General features: G+C 44.0%; 1 protein-coding gene across 1 annotated transcript in view; it reads right to left on the bottom strand.

Moving 5' to 3' along the window:
• The window catches only part of MME (membrane metalloendopeptidase), a 73,843-nt gene that overhangs the window by 7,823 nt on the left and 47,845 nt on the right, over window positions 1-18,175 (bottom strand). The window contains exons 13-18 of the mRNA XM_066618986.1: window positions 17,631-17,729; window positions 16,257-16,337; window positions 13,057-13,160; window positions 10,280-10,338; window positions 2,875-2,994; window positions 1,988-2,121 (exon numbers count right to left, since the gene is read on the bottom strand). Of these exons, the coding sequence (XP_066475083.1) occupies window positions 1,988-2,121; window positions 2,875-2,994; window positions 10,280-10,338; window positions 13,057-13,160; window positions 16,257-16,337; window positions 17,631-17,729 (597 nt within the window). The remainder of the gene's footprint in view (window positions 1-1,987; window positions 2,122-2,874; window positions 2,995-10,279; window positions 10,339-13,056; window positions 13,161-16,256; window positions 16,338-17,630; window positions 17,730-18,175) is intronic.

Below are 18,175 nucleotides of genomic sequence, written 5' to 3'. Positions count from 1 at the left end.
ATTTTACTATTAGATTATTCTTTTCAGATCCAGCATACCATAATGGTTAGGACTGGGTGACATTAGGCCAGTCGTTCATTTTCAGTCTAGTTAACTTCACAGGGTTGTTGTGAACAAAAAAAAAAAAAAAAGGAGAACCGTATATGTGGTCCTGAATTCCTTGGAGAACAGGCTGCACAAACATGTAATAAATATAAATAATCTTTCTAGTCTCAGGATTTGGAGTACAAATCAAAACACACACACACACACACACACACACACACACACATATGCAAGCACGCACAAAGAGTATCAAGATGGGGTTGTGGAATGTGAAAATGAGGCAGAATATATTCAGATGCCCTGCACACACACAGCTCAAGATATCTACAATATACGCGTCTTCTCTCTACAAATATCACCCCTGCCTGCAACGGACATTATGCTGGACCAAAATAAAGAAGGAACTGGTCTGTGGCAATGGAAAGATAGTTCATCATCCATCAACAGAAACAGCCAGAATGATATACAATTCCTGTGAGTTGTATAGGAAGTACAAAATCAAACGGAAAATCTCATTAAGTGCCATCATAAGCAAGCTGCCAACAGACTACATACGATGGAGCCTGAAAATTTTACCTTGGAGACATTCAAAGTGTGTTGTCAGTGCATAAAACATCTCACTTGACTTGAATTCTACAGGGAGCCTGTCTTTGTGTACATGCATCTGTGCACATGTCAAAGTTTTCTGCAAACTTATGCAGTCTTCTGACTGAAAGGTATCCTTTCTTGAGGTCTATTCCTTGTCTCTTTGTGTGAACATCCTTTTATCGAACCCTGTTCAGACATTCTGAATAGCATTTAGGCAAACACTAAACACTAAACACTAAACACTAACATTTAGGCAAGCATTAGGCAAATGAATAGCATTTAGGCAAATTTAGTGCATATGTATGTGGGGTGGGGGTGAGAACATGCTGGTAAACCCAACCCCGGTACCAACAAGCTTCCAAAGTCATAATGGCCCCAAGGCAGCTAATAAAATTTACAGCCCAATCCTATGGGTGTGTTAGGCTGGTAGGGTGCACTTTTTGCTGGTATAACATGCTTTGTGGTTGTTGCAAATATGACACCACTAGAGCACATGGCCTGGCCTCAAGAAGTGAGTGGCCAGGTCTGTGCGAAGATGAACCAAGGATGCTCACTGGTGTAGGTAAGGATGTGCAGGAATTGGGAAGGAGGAAGTGGAATGGGGTGGGGTGGGGGACACAGAATGGGGAAGAGATGGGGTGGGTGGAGAGCAGATCAGGCCTTGGCAATGCGGGCTTGCATCAGCAATATTACTGGTGCAGGTCTGCGTTGACCCATGGTGGTAGCAGTGGTTTACCCCAGGGCAAGGGAAAAAATGTTCCCTTACCCTGAGGAGGCCTCAAGATGCTGAAACTCCCCTGTGGGATATAGCAGACACTGCATTGGCACCACTGCATCACTGCAGGGAAGTATGGTGAATTGGGCTGTAAGCCTTGGGATCCACCACAGAGAAGGTCCTGTTCAGCATGCATATTAATCAAATTTCAGCTGATGATGGCAAGCAGGGCAGGGCCCTCCCACAAGGTTTCTTTGAGTGAGCAGGATCATGTGACACTAAGCTGACCTTGAGTAAAATATGATCCCACACCTGCAGTTGGAAGTAGAATAGTTCTTATCACCACATTCTGTGTAATGTGTAGATTGTGTGAACTTTGGGGGGATTGTGTCTTGGTCTTCACATACAGGATCAAATTTGGTCTCCAGCAGTTATGTATGTATGTATGTATGTATGTATGTATGTATGTATGTATGTATGTATGTATTTATACATATATATATATATATATTGAGGTGGTGTTCAATCTTTCAACAACTTCTTCCCAAACCACATGAGCTTCACTGAATGAAGAAGTAAAAGAATGTACATAAAAATGTCAACATAAATGATTGTTTCAATAAGAAAGAAAGGGCATACGTGTTGTCCATCAGCCAGATTCCATGTGAAGTTTCCATACTGGTATACCATGCACCGAGACTGGTCCTTGAAATTTTTTGCAGATTCTGAAGTCCACCAGTCTACAAGATCTCCATTCTCATTAAAATTTCTGCCTGAAATAACATACACACACAAGGAAGATGCTCTGATTGTCTTCAACTATTGCTTATTCTGATTGGTATCATTTCTCCAAGGTGTCTATGTCTATTTTGTATCTTATAAAAAGAAGTGGACAACACCTTGGCAATTAAGGTGAGTTTGTACCACATCCAAGTCAACAGTATGTCAGTGGAACATCAAGTGATTGATTGAGGAGGGAGGTGGGAGGCGGGCGGGGAGTGGGAGGTAGGGCTGGGGTCCGGCAGTTATGCCGGATCCCAACCCCCATTCCTGGGGAGAATGGAGTGGCTCCAAGCCGCTCTGCTCTCCTCGGACTTGCGCCACCTGAAGATGTACCGCAAGTCCAAGGAGACCCATGGCTGCCAGTGGCCCTTACCTGAAGATAAGGGAAAATGTTTCCCCTTACCTCTGGCTGAGTCGCTTATGGCCCCTATCCTGCACTGGATACAGCGCACGCCTCTCGGCTTGCCTGTTCCAGTGCAGGATAGGATTGCACCCTATGTTTGTTACTCATAGATTTGTTACTCTATGACAGCTTCATCCCTTACAATGATTGTTAACAAGAAGCAGGTGAGTGAGCAACTTATGCAACTACTTTTGCACTTCCAAAGTAATGTGCAAAGGGTTTCAGGTTACATGTGTAGCAGTTCTCAATCTGTGTGGAATTTTATCATAGAGCTTTTTTCATGTGCTAGGCAACACAGATACAACGATACAGATGATGAAGTATTATCTCTTTGTCTTACCGCTATCATCAAAGCCATGAGTGATTTCGTGGCCAATGACCATGCCAATGGCACCATAATTCAGCGATTTTGGCTGGGAAGCACCAAAGAAAGGTGGTTGCAGAATTCCTGCAGGAAAGACTGCAAAGAGACATGAAATTAGAGACACGGCTGTACTGTCCTGCACACTTGCAAAACCCATTGTGTGGGAGCAATCCACGTAATCCGTCCCATTCAATGGGCATTTTGTTCACAAATGCACCCTTGTAACCTTAGATTGCATCACACTGAATTGCATCACCACTTCTGCAAGTGCATGCAAAGAAATGCATGCGCCTTAGCCTTCAAAGCTCACTTGCCTGTCTACTGCTTTCTTGTTTAGCCCAGAACACCTCATGTAAGACATCTTTTTTTCTTTTCCTAAGGATGCCTCTAACCTGTGCTGGTACAGCCAGGCCATAGTGGCTTGTGCTGTATCCAATGCAGGTTAGGTGCAGGCTGGAGGTCATCTCAGGATAAAGCAATATTTTTCCACTCCAGCCTGCCATATGGGGCTACTTGGAATCGTGCCAACTATTCAGTGCAAGCCTGCTCAGGATGGGCACCGGACTTAGGGTGCAGCATGCACTACCACTGCTGATTCTGCCCGCCCTCTGGGCCTGATCATCCCCTGTTCCATCCTCATCACCCAAAACCGTTCCCTTCTCAGCTCCAAAATGCCCTCCTGCCACCCTCTGCAACTTCTTGTGGTGTCCAGCACAAACTTACCCCCTCTGGCTGGCACAGGGGCTGGATCCGGCCCTGGCGAGCCAGCATGGGCCTCCACACCGGCCTAGCCAACTCCCAAGTTGGCACAAACATGCCTTGCATCATGTTTACGATGCTTGGGAACCGGAGCAGGAGGCCTGCCCTGGCTCAACTAGGAGTTTGGATTGGGCTGTCTGTCCCATGCCTCTTCCACCCCTCTCTCCTTCAATATAGTTTCCTCTATGCATCTTTCCTTCAGCCTGCTCTCTGCTCTCTCAGCCTGCTCCCTCTGCTTTCCTGATTCTTTCAGTCATCCTTTCTGAAACTTCTCATGACCCCATAGCTTCAGCCTGAAATTTCAGGATTTGATAAATTTGACCTATTCTGCTTTTTCCACAATCAAACTGTTCTCTGAGGAATTGATCCCGATGTTGCAACCAGCAACAGTTAAGTTTGTCCAATGCTTTACTAAAGGTCACACTAACCAGCAGTAATACTGTAGCCTTCCAAAAATGTGGGCATTGCCCTTGTAGGCCCAAAAAAGAAACAGTGATGTAGCCATACAAAGACATCGACCTATGAAGGCTCTTGGACTGATGCCCTTTGGTGTTATCACATTTCCCGTGGTTTTTGCAAATAACATGCTATCCTTGTCAAGCATAGCACAGCGTAGCCAGGAAAAAAAAGCAAAAACAAAAACCAGGAGAATACAATTCTCCTCTGAGAGTTAAACTATCCTGACGTGAGGTTAAGTCCTACATAGCCGCCACCACATATGGAGTTGGGGAATAGTGGTATATACAAAAATAAATACATATTTTTATTGCATCTACTTTGCAATTTGGTGAATTGCTTTGCTTCGAATTTTAGCACTTGGAAATGTCAAAACATTCTGATGGCAAATGTATTCTATAAATGCAACTCAAATGAATGAAGTATTTATCCTAAAGTAGTTCATAACAAACCAGGACTTCCTTGCAACATTTACAAAAATGGAGCAATCTCAAGCAATGTGAGAGATGAAAATTATTCCTGTGAGGCTCTTCTTCACTAGCAAAACATTTGCCCGTATCAACAATAAATATAGCTGGCTGGGGAATTATAATTATTTTCCTGGCTGCCCATCTTAAGACTGCCAGGAAAGGAATCCACAATTCCTAAATACTTGTAACTCATGCATTGCCACATAGGCATTTGCCATAATATCTTTATACACTAAATGTGTTCTTTTTGATAATGGAAGACTAAGCATTCTCATTAGTGGATTCTTTGGGTTTGTCTGGGTTTGCATAGCACAAGTTTTCACCTTGTTGCAATCAACATACATTACTATTGCCTGATGGTTTACAGCTTCCTTCTGATCTAAGTATATAATTCATGTCCTTTATTTATTCCCATCCATCTCCTTCCACATCAGCTGTGTGGAGGATGAGTTTACCACACCTGCTTCTACTTTGTCCTCACTTAGCTATGATTGCGATTAACAGATGATGTTGGCTTCCCTACATGTATCATAGCTCTTAATGGTGAACAACGAGAGCACAAGGCACCTCCTCTAGCTCTGTTTCTCTGACCTAGGAGGACTAAACATGGTGTTTAAGAATCCAGACCAAAAGACAAGCTGGGCTGCCAAATTCAGGTTCTCCGGGATAATCATGCATTAAGGAAGGGTTTGATCTTAATTTGTTTAAGTCATTTTTATTCCTGCTTTTGTGTAAGGGCACAAATAGATAAATAAATAAATAATGGTGGGAAGTGAGTGTAATGCCACTAGAAGTGAGAAAAGCAGTCTAGAGTCATGTTGAGAACTAAGCTGCTTTTTAAAACTACAGCAATCAGAGAGACTACTGCTGATTTCAAATCCACCTAGGCCAGTGATTTTCAGCCAGTGTGCTGTGGCAAACTGGTGTGCCGTGAATGGTCTGCAGTGTGCTGTGATAGTTTGGGAGAGAATTGTTTATTAATAGGGCCAAGTGTTACCTTACACATGCCTGATCTTGTCTGATCTAGGAAGCTAAGGAGGGTCAGGCCTGGTTAGTACTTGGATGGGAGACTGCCTGGGACTACTGGGTGCTGTAGGCTTATACCATAGTCTTTTGAGACTGAAGGTTGCCAACCATTTTTTTGGGGAGATTTGGGGGAGGAAGCAAGCAAGCACACACACAAAACAGAGTCGCAAGCACACACAAAAGTGAGTCTTGACAAGTCACAATATTGAGTCTTGACAAGTTTTTTCATTTTTAGGATAAAACCCCTGTGTCCCGAATCAGTGCCCAATTTTTGACGCTTGCATCTCGAGCCTCTATGAGTCCCCCAAAATGCATGTTTTTGTGACTTGAGTCATCCGAGTCTTGGCCCATATAGCACAGGACCAGCTTTAGCCCCATTTATCTCTCCCATCCCCCAAGATTGCAAGCTGAAAGTTCTCACAAGAATATTCATCTCAGCCTTAATATAAACATAGCCACAAAACTAGTCATGCCCCATTCTTTGCACTGCTGTACAGTCAGGCTGCCACAAAAGTTAACAGCTCAGAAGGAAGAAAAAAAAATAAACAAGGAAAGTCATCTCCATCTCAGTGAACAGAGATGTGCTTGTTCAGGTTGAACTACACTTTCTGCTGTGTTAATAAAGTGTGAAATACAGTCCCCGGATAGTTTCAAACTGCAGTTTTCATTTCTGGAAAGATTGCTGAGGAGGTCAATCATGCACAAGAAAATTGACATTTTTTAACACCACTCTTATGAAAGTTCAGCACCCTGAAAAATTGCCTGGCAACCTGATGGACTGAGTGCTTAGCTTAAAATAAAAACATTAAAGGAAGTAATCAATGGCTTATTTCACAAATATCTTGATGAGAAAGGGTTACAAACACAACCACACACTTCAGTGTGTAAGCATTAAATAATTTCTCCCTTGTTGGGGCAAGGACTGCAGCATCACATTGTAGTTTTATTTATTATTATAACTGTATGATTATACAGTATTTATATATCACTTTCCAAAAAATCAAGTTCACAAAGTGGTTTGTTTACACACTTGAAAATTACTTATAATTCAACAGACATCCACATATCTGTTTTTTTTGGCTTAGCTGGCACTATATAACTAGCTGTACCAAAACAGCTTGTGCTGAAAAGTCTGTGATGCAGATTGGGAAGAATCACAGAAGGGCTCTGTTGTTTCTATTTTGAACATAATCAGAAGCCCATAGAATTGGGACTTACTAAATCAGTATGCAGTGTTTAGTTCCCAGACAAGAGTCTAAAGCAACAGTCTCCAAACTGGAGATTGCTGAGCACCGGGAAAAGCTTCCGCTGTGCAAACAGCGCTTACCATTCCACCGGGGAACTGATGTTCCAAGCTACCAATCTGCCTGAGCCCTGGCCAGCTGTGTCTGCCCAGAAATCTGGGCACAATGGCTGCTGGGGTGGTGGAACCTGGAAGCAGCTCACTGGGGCGTGTTTTTGGGAAGATCAGTGGCTCAGAACAGCGGCTCCCTGGAGGAACAGTAAGCGCCATTCACCCAGGTTACAGATCCAGCCGTGCCAGATCCAGCCTGCGTGCTGGGGTATGGAGAGACCTGGTCTAAAGTTAAGCCTGCTTAAGAAGCTATATTCTCTATCTGGACAGATTTGTTTCTCAACCCTAGACAAACGTGTGTGCAAAGGATAATTTTAGTGAAATTTAAAAGGTAGGAGAAAGCACTTTGTGCATGTTCAAAGGCAGTACAGGTGCAGCCCATTTATCCACGGATTTTTTATATGCAGATTTGTCTCAATGAGAATAGGGTGGGGGGAACTGAAAGTCACACACACCTTTGCCTCCTTTGCCCTTCGCTGGCATCTCACTCCTTTTCCAGACACCCCAAAACACTGCAAAAAGGCTCCACTTCGCCCAGACAGGGAAATAGCCCTGGAGCCATGGAAGAGGTTCCCCTTGCAGAGGAACAGTAAGACTCCTGGAGTGCCTGAGCCAGCAAAGAGGCTGAAGAGGGGAAGGGGGGCAGAAAACTTCTGTAGCCAGAGCACTTGCAGCAAGGTGGAGCCCGTGCACGCACGCTCGCTCTCACGCTCTCTCTCTCTCGCACACACACACACAGGGGCAGGTTCAGTAGCAACAGAGGGGATTGCTTTAAAAAACCCAGGGAGTGTATGCCCAATTCCCCCCCCCCCCGCCCCAGATTGTGCAGGCTCTCTGTGCTCCAGCCTACGGAAACAAAACAGCCCAGCAAGGCTACAATCCTCTCCCTACTTTCCTGGGAGTAAGTCCCATTGACTAGAATGGGACTTACTTCTGAGTAGAAATGCATAGGACTGGACTATCAAAAGGTCAGCATCCCACCTGTGAAAGCAGGACAGCTGGCAATGGTGAGGGCTGAGAACAGAGGGGGAGGCAGGAGGCGGAGGAGAGGGGATTGCTTTAAAAAACCCAGGGAGTGTTTGCCAAATTCCCCCCCCCATGGTGCAGGCTCTCCTGCTCCAGCGGACAAACAAAATGACCCACACTTTCCTGGGAGTAAGCACCATTGACTACAATGGGGCTTACTTCTGAGTAGGCAGGCATAGGACTGGACTCAGCATCCCACCTGTGAAAGAAGCAGGACAGCTGGCAATGGGAGGGCTGAGTACCGCGTAGGGGAGGGGACTGATAACAGCTGCCTTAGTTTCCTTCCATCCGGAAGTGTCAGGCTGCAGCATACTTGCATAACTCTATGGAATTTAGCACAACGTCTTTTTTGTTAATCGCGCCGAGTCACAGAATGGAACTAATGCGGATAAATAGGCTCCACCTGTACTGTCTTTATCATTGTGTGGTGCATTTGAGGACAGAGCTCAACTAGCTGAGGCTCAAATAATAAGCTAAGCAGAGCTCTGTGTTTCAGATTTTGTATGTAACAAAGAAACTCAGGGCAAGTTGCATGTTGACTGGAGGAAGGGTGGGCCTTTTTAAGTTCAAAAATCAGTCTCCCCAAACTGCTTTTTAATACACAAGTACAGCTTCTCTGTAGTTTTTACCATTTCTTTCCCCATTGGAGTAAAGCAGCAATTTTGAGCAGAAAAACATCCAGAGGGGAAACAATCTTTCTTAGTTTTGTCCTGCCCAGAGCTGTTTTGGCTAAAGAACACCGAGGTAAGAATTATAGAACCACATAAATGTGCAATATGAGCCTGAGACTGGTTTATATTACATTCTAAGAATGAGAATAATTCTAAGGATATTTATATTCTTAAAATATTTATATTGACATTCTAAGAATATTTATATTGTCTCTGACGGAATGAAAATTTTGCAATCTTCATTCATTGCCAGTCCCAGTAGTAGTAATGCTGGTTATCATCCTTCCTCACTCAAAGTATTATTTAGGCTATCTTTTACATGGTGTTGTTTATCAGCCTACGTGAAGTGTAGGGTTTTTTTTTCTGCTTTTCCAAAAAAGTATTCAAAGGCAGGAACTGCACTTCACAGCTATATTGGTGTTTTGCTTGCAGAATAAAAACACAAGATGACATCCACTCTGTTTGTGAATCTGAGACAAAAGACCATGCTCTTGTGAATTGCCCCTAACTTTCCCACTCTTAACTCATTTAGCACTTTGCTGAGTCTCTTACGTTGATATTTTCACTTTTTTTTTCCAAGGAAACCAAATTAAATAGCTGTTTCCTTTTCCAAAGGAGGTCAATCTGAAAAGTACCTGGCTGATGTCACAGAAGTAGAAACCAAGGAAACCACAAGTGGAAAAAAGAATTCTTCATAGCTAAACCTTTAGCTGGAGCTCATGATCATGAAATGTCAAAATAAGTAGGTATAGTACAGTATAAGTACTGTAGTATTGTGCTGAACAGGCAGAGGATGGGAGAATTTGTAACTTTGTAACCCAGCCAAGGCACAGACAGGCCTATTTCAGAAATAGTACTAAACCATGTGTAGGACATAGAGACTTGAAAGCTTAAGCACTATCCCAGGGCTGGCCGTTCATGAGGCCAACTGAGATGGTTGCCTCAGGTAGCCGACCGGCAAGGGGCACTCATTCTGCAGGCCCACCTGCCTTCTTTGCTCTTCTTCTTCCTCCCACTGGATTGGAAAAGGAAGAGGAGTGAAGGAGAGTGAGGCACTTAGCCTAGTACTCTTCTCCCCTTCCTCTTCCCTCGATCCCTCTCTTCCTTTTATAATTCAGGAAGCAGGAGGGCTGGCACACCAGTAGGTGAGGAACAGCATTTGGCATGCTGCCTGAAGTGTCAGTAGGACTTAGGCCAGCTCTGCACTCCTCCATTCCCTCACCTCCTCTCTCAAGCACAAGAAGAAAATGAGTAAAAGGTTTTGCTTTAAGTTTAAAACATACTGCAGTTCCATGTTATTTATGAGCTCAGGGAACTGTGGTCTGTTCATCAGCTACAGTATGAACACCAGGATATCAAACCAGGCCTAGAGTCAGGCTTCTCCTAACTCTAGCTAACAGAACTCAGATCTGTAAGTTTCTGAAACAAGGAGCTACCATTCATTTTGAAGGTGAAAGCGGAAGGTTTAAAAACAAAACCCTATGTTCACATAGTGCTAAACCATAGTTTAGGATTGTATCTGAATGAGGCCACAAAATCTGAGTTGTGTGACAGGCAGGAAAAAAAACTCATTTCCCCCAAAATATTTTGGCAGTGCTTCTCACAGAAGTCCAACTTACCAATTTGATTCCTGTTTGCTGAATAAAAGGCATTGACTACAGCTGCTCCACTTATCCACCTTTGGAAAATTGGAAAGAGAGATGAATGGCGTTAATGATGACATTAGTGGGAGGAGAAATTTTGAATGGTTTTCAATCCTTCTGAATCTGGATAGCAAAAAGTTTACAATTTCTTTGACGAAGACATGAGTTACTGAAAAGATCGTGGGCACAAATTCCACTGAAATTCGCATATGTGAATTTCAGCCACATATGTGTTGCATTAGAAATAATTAAGGTTCACTATGAAAAATTGAATCCTTCCAATTATCCTGCTTGGTGATGCTATGGGATCTCTAAACCAATATCATGATCTGCCTTACTTTGAAAGTTCAATTTACTGAACCTGTTGAAAGTAAAAATATACATGCACCATCTGAAAAGTAATTTGTAAGATACTGATCTCCTGTCCTTTATACTTTACATGCTCATAAACTGATATACGCTACACTGTGTTCCCTTTTGTGTACGCAGCAAACTCCAACTGATTATAAATCAATTAACTTTGCTGGCCTTGTGTTTGCCAACAGTGGCACAGGAGTTGACTCTATAAATAGGACTCTGTTCTGTAATTAATGGAGGTACAAAGAGTATGAAAGTTAAGAAACTGGGTTCATGAACTGAATTGCAGCCTTTCATGTAGGACTACATAATAAGATGAAACACATGTAAGGGACACCAGACTCAAGGGAATATACCAAACTCATTGCGCTATCCGATCATTGTGCTGTGTGGCTTGTACTGTCATAAAAGTGCTGTAAAGCACTTTATGCTGACTTGTGAGCAAGCAGCGCTGGTGAGAAGGTATATGCCACCCCACTGCTGCTGCATATGGAGCCCTGGCTACCAGCACATAAGAACAGCCCCACTGGATCAGGTCATAGGCCCATCTAGTCCAGCTTCCTGTATCTCACAGTGGCCCACCAAATGCCCCAGGGAGCACACCAGATAACAAGAAACCTCATCCTGGTGCCCTCCCTTGCATCTGGCCTTCTGACATAGCCCATTTCTAAAATCAGGAGGTTGCACATACACATCATGGCTTGTAACCCGTAATGGATTTTTCCTCCAGAAACTTGTCCAATCCCCCTTTAAAGGCATCCAGGCCAGTCGCCATCACCACATCCTGTGGCAAGGAGTTCCACAGACCAACCACATGCTGAGTAAAGAAATATTTTCTTTTGTCTGTTTTAACTCTCCCAACACTCAATTTTAGTGGATGTCCCCTGGTTCTGGTGTTATGTGAGAGTGTAAAGAGCATCTCCCTATCCACTCTGTCCATCCCCTGCATAATTTTGTATGTCTCAATTGCAGGTAAGGCATTGAGCAGCACAGAGGTACAATAGCACATGTCAACTCCTTCAGTTCAGCTTGGAGTCAACGGATGTGTGCATCACCTCCTAAAAGATCAGGTCCAGGAGGGGAGTGGAGATGGCACAGACTCTGCCAATGAATTCTACGCCCCCTCCAGGCTTGTGCAGCTCTACATAGGCCTCCTTGGTTCTGCGCCAGAAAAATAGCTGGTGCAGCCCGAGGAGACCCATTGGGGCCACCAGAAGTTTTTCCCGAGGAGACTCTGGCAGATGCCGCAGCCCCATAGGATGCAGTGGTGGCCATTTAAGTGCTGCTGTTTCTCTGGGCCCCACTGGAGGAAAGAATTGGGCTGTTATTATGCTTGGGTGGGAACCTTGGTTAGTCTCAAACACAGTTAGTGCTGAGCTAAAAGTTATCTGCCGTTGAAGCTTGATAGGAAATACAACATAATAAATTTAATCCCAAAATGGTAGAGGGTATACAATTCTGTGGCTCCCTCTCAATTTCACAACCACAAGTTAAGAGAGTGTATGTGTTGGCCCTGACTGGTTTCGATCAAAGATACAAGGAACTAATGTGGTCTTTCACTTCTTGATTGCTATGTCAGATCTAAAAGAACTCAAATCCCCCCCCCCCCCCCGGGTAAAATCACCAGTTCTGGTGCAGTAGAGAATGTCCCTTCTATATGATGGTGCTGTAGCCCTTTGATTGTCCTGGCCCAGGTGACATTTTGCCTCACAACAAGATAAGAACATAAGAAGAGTCTGGCTGGACCAGGTCAAAGGCCCATCTAGTCCAGCTTCATGTATCTCATAGTGGCACACCAGATGCCTTAGATTTCACCTCAGATCAATGGCAGGCCTGGAGGGGGGTCGCAGGGCAAAAGCCCCAGGTGCCATGCCCGCCACACCCCCGTTGCTGCTGCCTCCACCTGCTGCACTGCCCTGCCTGCATTCCAGAGCCATTCCACAGGCAGGCGAAGCCCTGCACGGTGCTCTGCTGTGCGCGGAAAGCCTTCGGAGGCTTCTAGTGCTATCTTAAAGAGGACAGTACTTCCAGTTTCGTGAGGAAACTGGAAGAACTCTTTAAGATGGTGCCAGAAGCTTCTCGAGTGTTGTGGAGCATCACATCTCAGTAAGTATCCCGTTGGGGAGAGTGGCATGATGTGGGGGAGCAGCATGTCGCGGACCTGTGCCCCGGGCACCATGGGGGCTGGTCTACTACTGCCTCAGATATGAAGTGAAATGGCGCAGCATGATCCTGTGTCATTACAAAACTAAGCACAATAAAATATGTTAAGATAGCACAGTAAATAAAATAAAAAAATAAATAAAAGGTGAACTTGTGGCAGGATAGCAGATAACCAGTATCAGGTACTTTAAAAAGAGCATTACATTCACAGATTAAACAGCTTAAGTACGTACTCTTCTTTGTCCAACTTCTTTCTAAGCTTCTTTAGCCTTTCCTTCTGGTTAAACTTTAAGCTTGCAATTATGTTCTGGAAATATTCATCTTCTTTGTAACTCAGCTTTAAAGAAAAAGAGAAAGGGAAGTGAAACAGAAAGGTGCTTTATGTAAACTTCAAACTGATCCTTACAACATTCCTAGGAGAGAATTATCAACAGACTTGTTGAATGACTTATAGTTATGTAAAATCAGTTGACAAGTGAAAGGCGAAAGTGAATAATGGGGCAGACACTACCTAATTCATGTAGGGCAGCAGCCATTCAGCACATGCACATTTAATATTACCCTAATTGTCAGGTCTGTAAAAATCAGATCATCTCAGTTAATGTACTGGGAAATCTCTTGAAACGTGCATTGATTTAGTCCTTGACTTTAGGTTGTGAGTTATGCCAGGAACAAACAATTGCTTTTCCTTTTTTCTTGAAAAGTAATAGTATTTTGGTATTCATTCCTATAGATAAACCTATAGGCAACTTTATTCCAGTCATAGTTTGGTGTGAAGTTTATTTATTTACCATGGAAAAAATCCTCACTAGGCCCAAGCAAGACAGGGCCTCACTCACTAAACATGTGAAAGGGCCAGTGAAGAGTGTGTTTTTTTTCTAAAATAAGGGCCCAATCCTAATTGGGCTGACGTTGTAAAGGCATGTATAACAGCATACGTGCCTGTACAACATTGTAAACAGCATGATGCCTACAGCTATTTCAGGGACAAACCTGCAAATAGTAGTGGTGTACCTGGGTTGCCCTCTGCAGCTGCTGGAGAGGGCAACCTGTGCAGAGGCAGGGAAGTTCTCAAGGGAGGAGTGATATGTGGGGGGGTGGAACGGGGGGGCTGGTGGGAGGCAGATGGGGAGGAGGGGTGAATACTGGTGGCACCAGCGTGTGCCAGGATTCTATTCCCATTCCTTCCCCCTTACTAACCTTGGTTCCACAAATTGGCTGAAGTTGATTTGAGGAGTCCCATCGGCACAGTGGAGGCTTACTCCAAGGTAAGGGAAGAAATGTTTCCTTAACTTGAGGAGGCCTCTGGAACCCCCCCCCCCCCGCCACAAAGGATGCAGAGTGCACTCAGTAGGTGAAACTGCATTGGTGGGGGGGGTTAGTTAGGATTGGACTATTAATGTGTAATGAATGTGGAGACTGCTTCATCAGTAACATCATTTATGCAGTGTTTTGTGAGTGTGCCAAACACTCACATGCATTACCTTGACACTGTCCTAACAACAACCCAGTAAGATGAGTAAGCATTATTCTTCTGCATTGCACATGTTGAAAGGCTGAGATGAAGTACTTTATCTAAGGCCACAATGTGAGTTTATGGCCAAGGGGATAAAAACAATTTAACAACCCAATCAATTAAAGCAAAACAAGTGATAAAGAGCAGTGAAAAACACCCAGCAAACAAAGACCAAACATTTAGGGACGGAGAGATAACAGTAGTTGGCTATAACATCAAAGCCAGTGTCTTCTATATAGGAATGCTTTGTGCAAAGTCAGATTTTTCTTAGCATAAGAAGGATTGGTCAGATTTTTCATAGCATAAGAATAAGAATTGGGGAAGAATCATGGGGAAATGGGAGCAAAAGTGTCAAGAAAAAGTCAAGACATAGCCTCAAGGCACATGCTGTAGCAATTTTGCTGGGTGTAAGTATATTTTGGTAAAGCCTGGAAGGGAGTCTGTCTGGAAATCTTATGTACACTGCCTTGTATGTCATCATGGAAGAAGGGCAGGAATTAAGGAGTTAAATAAATAACTGAAATTCGTTCATGAAGTAGATTATTGAAGAAGAGTAGTTAATGAAGTAGAAGTAGAAGCAGTTAATGCTGAGTTCAGCACTGGAAAAAAACCATTGCTGACCTCAGCACTGATGTAGACAAATGCATAGTTCGTACATACATGTTTGTATATGGCTGTCATAGCAAGGGAGGACTTGCATGTATGAATGAACTGTCATGGATCAAACATGACCGAGAGAATTTTAATATCAGCAAATGTTCAGATCAGAGTTATCTGTTTTGATTATAACAAAATAGTGAGACAATGTCCATTAAAGCAACACAAAATTGCAAATATTGCAGAATTCCAAAATTCCAAAATTCCAGATTAATGTTAATATGTGTTCACAAAATGCTATTTAAGAGTTAGTTCCCACATTCAGCTATGAAACATTACACAATGGATGTGAATGCCTGAGTGCAAGACTAAGAAAAAATATGAGTCAAAGTACCCCAGCAATGCAGATCAGCTGTTCAAATGAATAGAGGCATGCTCCATATCCATGAGGGTTCCATTCCAGAACCCTCTGTGGTTACCTGAAACTGCCTAATCTCAGCCCCCCAGCCAAGGGGAGCTCAGCTCCACCCACCTTGGAAGGGTCTTCTGGGACCCTTATAAGGCATTAAAAACACCCAGTTTCTCCATGAAACTTTCTCAGTCTGAGCTTGGCAGAGCTCTAGAGTTCAAAACATGTGACTTCTGGTTTCAAGGAAAAACCGGAAGTGATGTTTTTAAGGTCGCGGACGAATGCCTGCGAACACTGCTGGGCTCAGAGGACCCTCTGAAGGTAAGGGGAGCAGAGCTTCCCTTGCCTCAGGAGGGGGCACACAGAGGGAGGCATGTGCAAGGAGGCCCCACAAACCCAGTCTGTGGAAACCAAATCCGCAGATATCCCCCTGTAATGAGGAGCAGTGCTCTCTCACAGTTTTACTCCCATATTTTGATGGCTCTGTGATAAGCTGGCAACATAACTTATGTAGGTGGATTCAGTGGCTGCAGTAATGAGACAACCTCAAATCTGCAAGCCCCACTTCTGTTAGCTTTGGAATCTGTGCACTTATGGGACTTCCCAAACACCACAACTTGCAGTAAGTGCTCTGTGACTGTAGTGTACTATGTATGGATCATGGCCAAAGTCCATGTACTCGGCATGATGCACTAGGTAATACTCTTGTAGAAGCCCCTGTGAAATGAGTGGGAGCTGTGCAAGTTTACCAGTGAGGTTCACACAAAGGAATTTTCCTATGGATTGTGCCCCAAATGAAGATTTCTGCTTATATCTCCACTGGCCTCAGTGTGGTATACTTGGTCTTAAGCCCTATTCTTTATATAGCTGTTCCTAATAGTTATTAACAGAATGTTTTCATATGTACTTACATCTTTGTATTCCTCATTTAGCATAGTATCATTTTTCATGATCTCATCAGGGTAACCAATTCTTTCTCTAATTGCTACAGCCTGAAAATGAATTGAGAAATGAAGTATGAATTCAGACATTATACAGTTGGTATACCCAAACCGACAGAGGCAGATTTTACAAATGGGAAACATTCCACATTCTGTGCAACTGGCACTCTGCATTTAATACCAGTGTTTTCATCGCTTGTTAGCAAAAGTGTTGAATCCCAGACCATGCACTGGCTAGAGCAACAAAAACGTGATGTGATGAGGCCTGGAGTGGTCCAAGGTCAACCAAGCAGAGGCTTGGGTGGCAACAAGAGAGGCAGCTGGTGGTAAGTCCCAGGAGTGTCACTGAGTTGGCTGGAGCAACTGTGGGGCCCCCTCAGACCTCCACTTGGTTCCAGTTGGAAATGCTGCAAACTTTTCACAACCCACCAAAAATAAACTCACACCCCCTGGTGGGTCAATACCAAGGGTGGATCCAGTGTTTGAGTTTGGGAGAGCGATGGGACCTTGAGCACTACCTTAACTTCAGAGCCCAGGTCAACCAGGTGGGTAGACCTGGGCTCCCGGTTGAACTTTGGCCTCTGTGGCCAAGGTTTGCCGGGCAGGTAGACCTGGGCCCCACCTGGACTTGGAGCCCAGATCTATCTGCTGGGTAGAACTGAGCTCCCGTTTCAACTCTGCCTTGGCTGGAAGCCACCTCTTACAGCCAGATAGACCTGGGCTCACGGCTGTGCTTGGGCTGCTCCCCATCCCAGCAGGTGCCCTTCCATGCTGGTGTGACAGTTTTTGGGGGGGCACACACCCATGGCCCCCCCTCGGATCCGCCCCTGGTCATGACCCACAATTCACCGTGCTAAACTTTACAGGGAGTATTTGAGAAATGCTCCATTTGTTTTCCTCCCAAATAATTCTTTGTCAGTTCTCTTCAGATTTTGGAGAATTAAAATAACTTCCACTGCCTTGTGGCTACATCCAGTTATGGAAAAGGCTTCAGGAGTCAACCTCGAGGTAAAATCCGGAGCTGGAGTCCCTGAGGCAGTTCATGGCTGAACACAGTCACGTTCTGGCAACTCCTGCGACGCCGCTGGAACCAAACGTATTGGCCTCTGCCTTTCCATTGGACCATTTCAGCGACGTGGAGAGGGGGGATTTGCTGCATGGCTAACAGTCTATCCTCCATATCTACTTTACCCAGGCTTGGCGCACTGGAGAGGACACTCTGTTCCAGAATCACCATTCAGAGCGTGACAACATAGTCTTCCGAGACTGAAGGATGCCAACAAAATAACAGGCATTTATTTACTCCCAAATTATAAACTTGCCTTTATAATTACAAACACTTGCCTTTTCTTCAGCTTTCTTTTTGGTTTCTGCATCCATCCACGTGAGGTCATCCAGGATTTTTATAAAAGTTTCACGAATTTGTGTAATCATATCTTGCACCTGGGGACATGCAATACAGTGAGATCAAATCATCCACTTTGGGCCCCACAGATTCTGGAGTGCCAGATTCCAGCTGCTGCCTGAAATGCTAATTTTTGTTTTGCAAGAAAGGTTAAAGATAATGACAAAAGGTTAAGCTGTTCCCAGCCAAAGTTACTAAGTAGAATGGTAATTCCAATTAGTTCCCTTTGCTATTTAACACATCTCTATGTCTTCAAATAAAAAGGCAATATAAAGGCATGCCAGCATGGTAGACTTTTCTGTAACTGGAATGGCCATCACCAAAAAAAGTCCTGGGAATTGACACTTGATGAGGTTGCTGAGAAATTAGTGGTCCTGTTCATGAGCTTAGCAGAATGACAGATCCCAGACTTTCCAGGGGAGAGGGAAAGCCAGTTCAAGTCTCTATCAAAAACCATACATTTTTAAGTATGTGTTTGGGGCTA

Source organism: Tiliqua scincoides, chromosome 3 (assembly GCF_035046505.1).
Source record: "Tiliqua scincoides isolate rTilSci1 chromosome 3, rTilSci1.hap2, whole genome shotgun sequence".
Lineage (NCBI taxonomy): Eukaryota > Metazoa > Chordata > Lepidosauria > Squamata > Scincidae > Tiliqua > Tiliqua scincoides.
The sequence above is the reverse complement of the archived record's forward strand: the minus strand, read 5'-3'. Positions and strand labels throughout refer to the sequence as shown.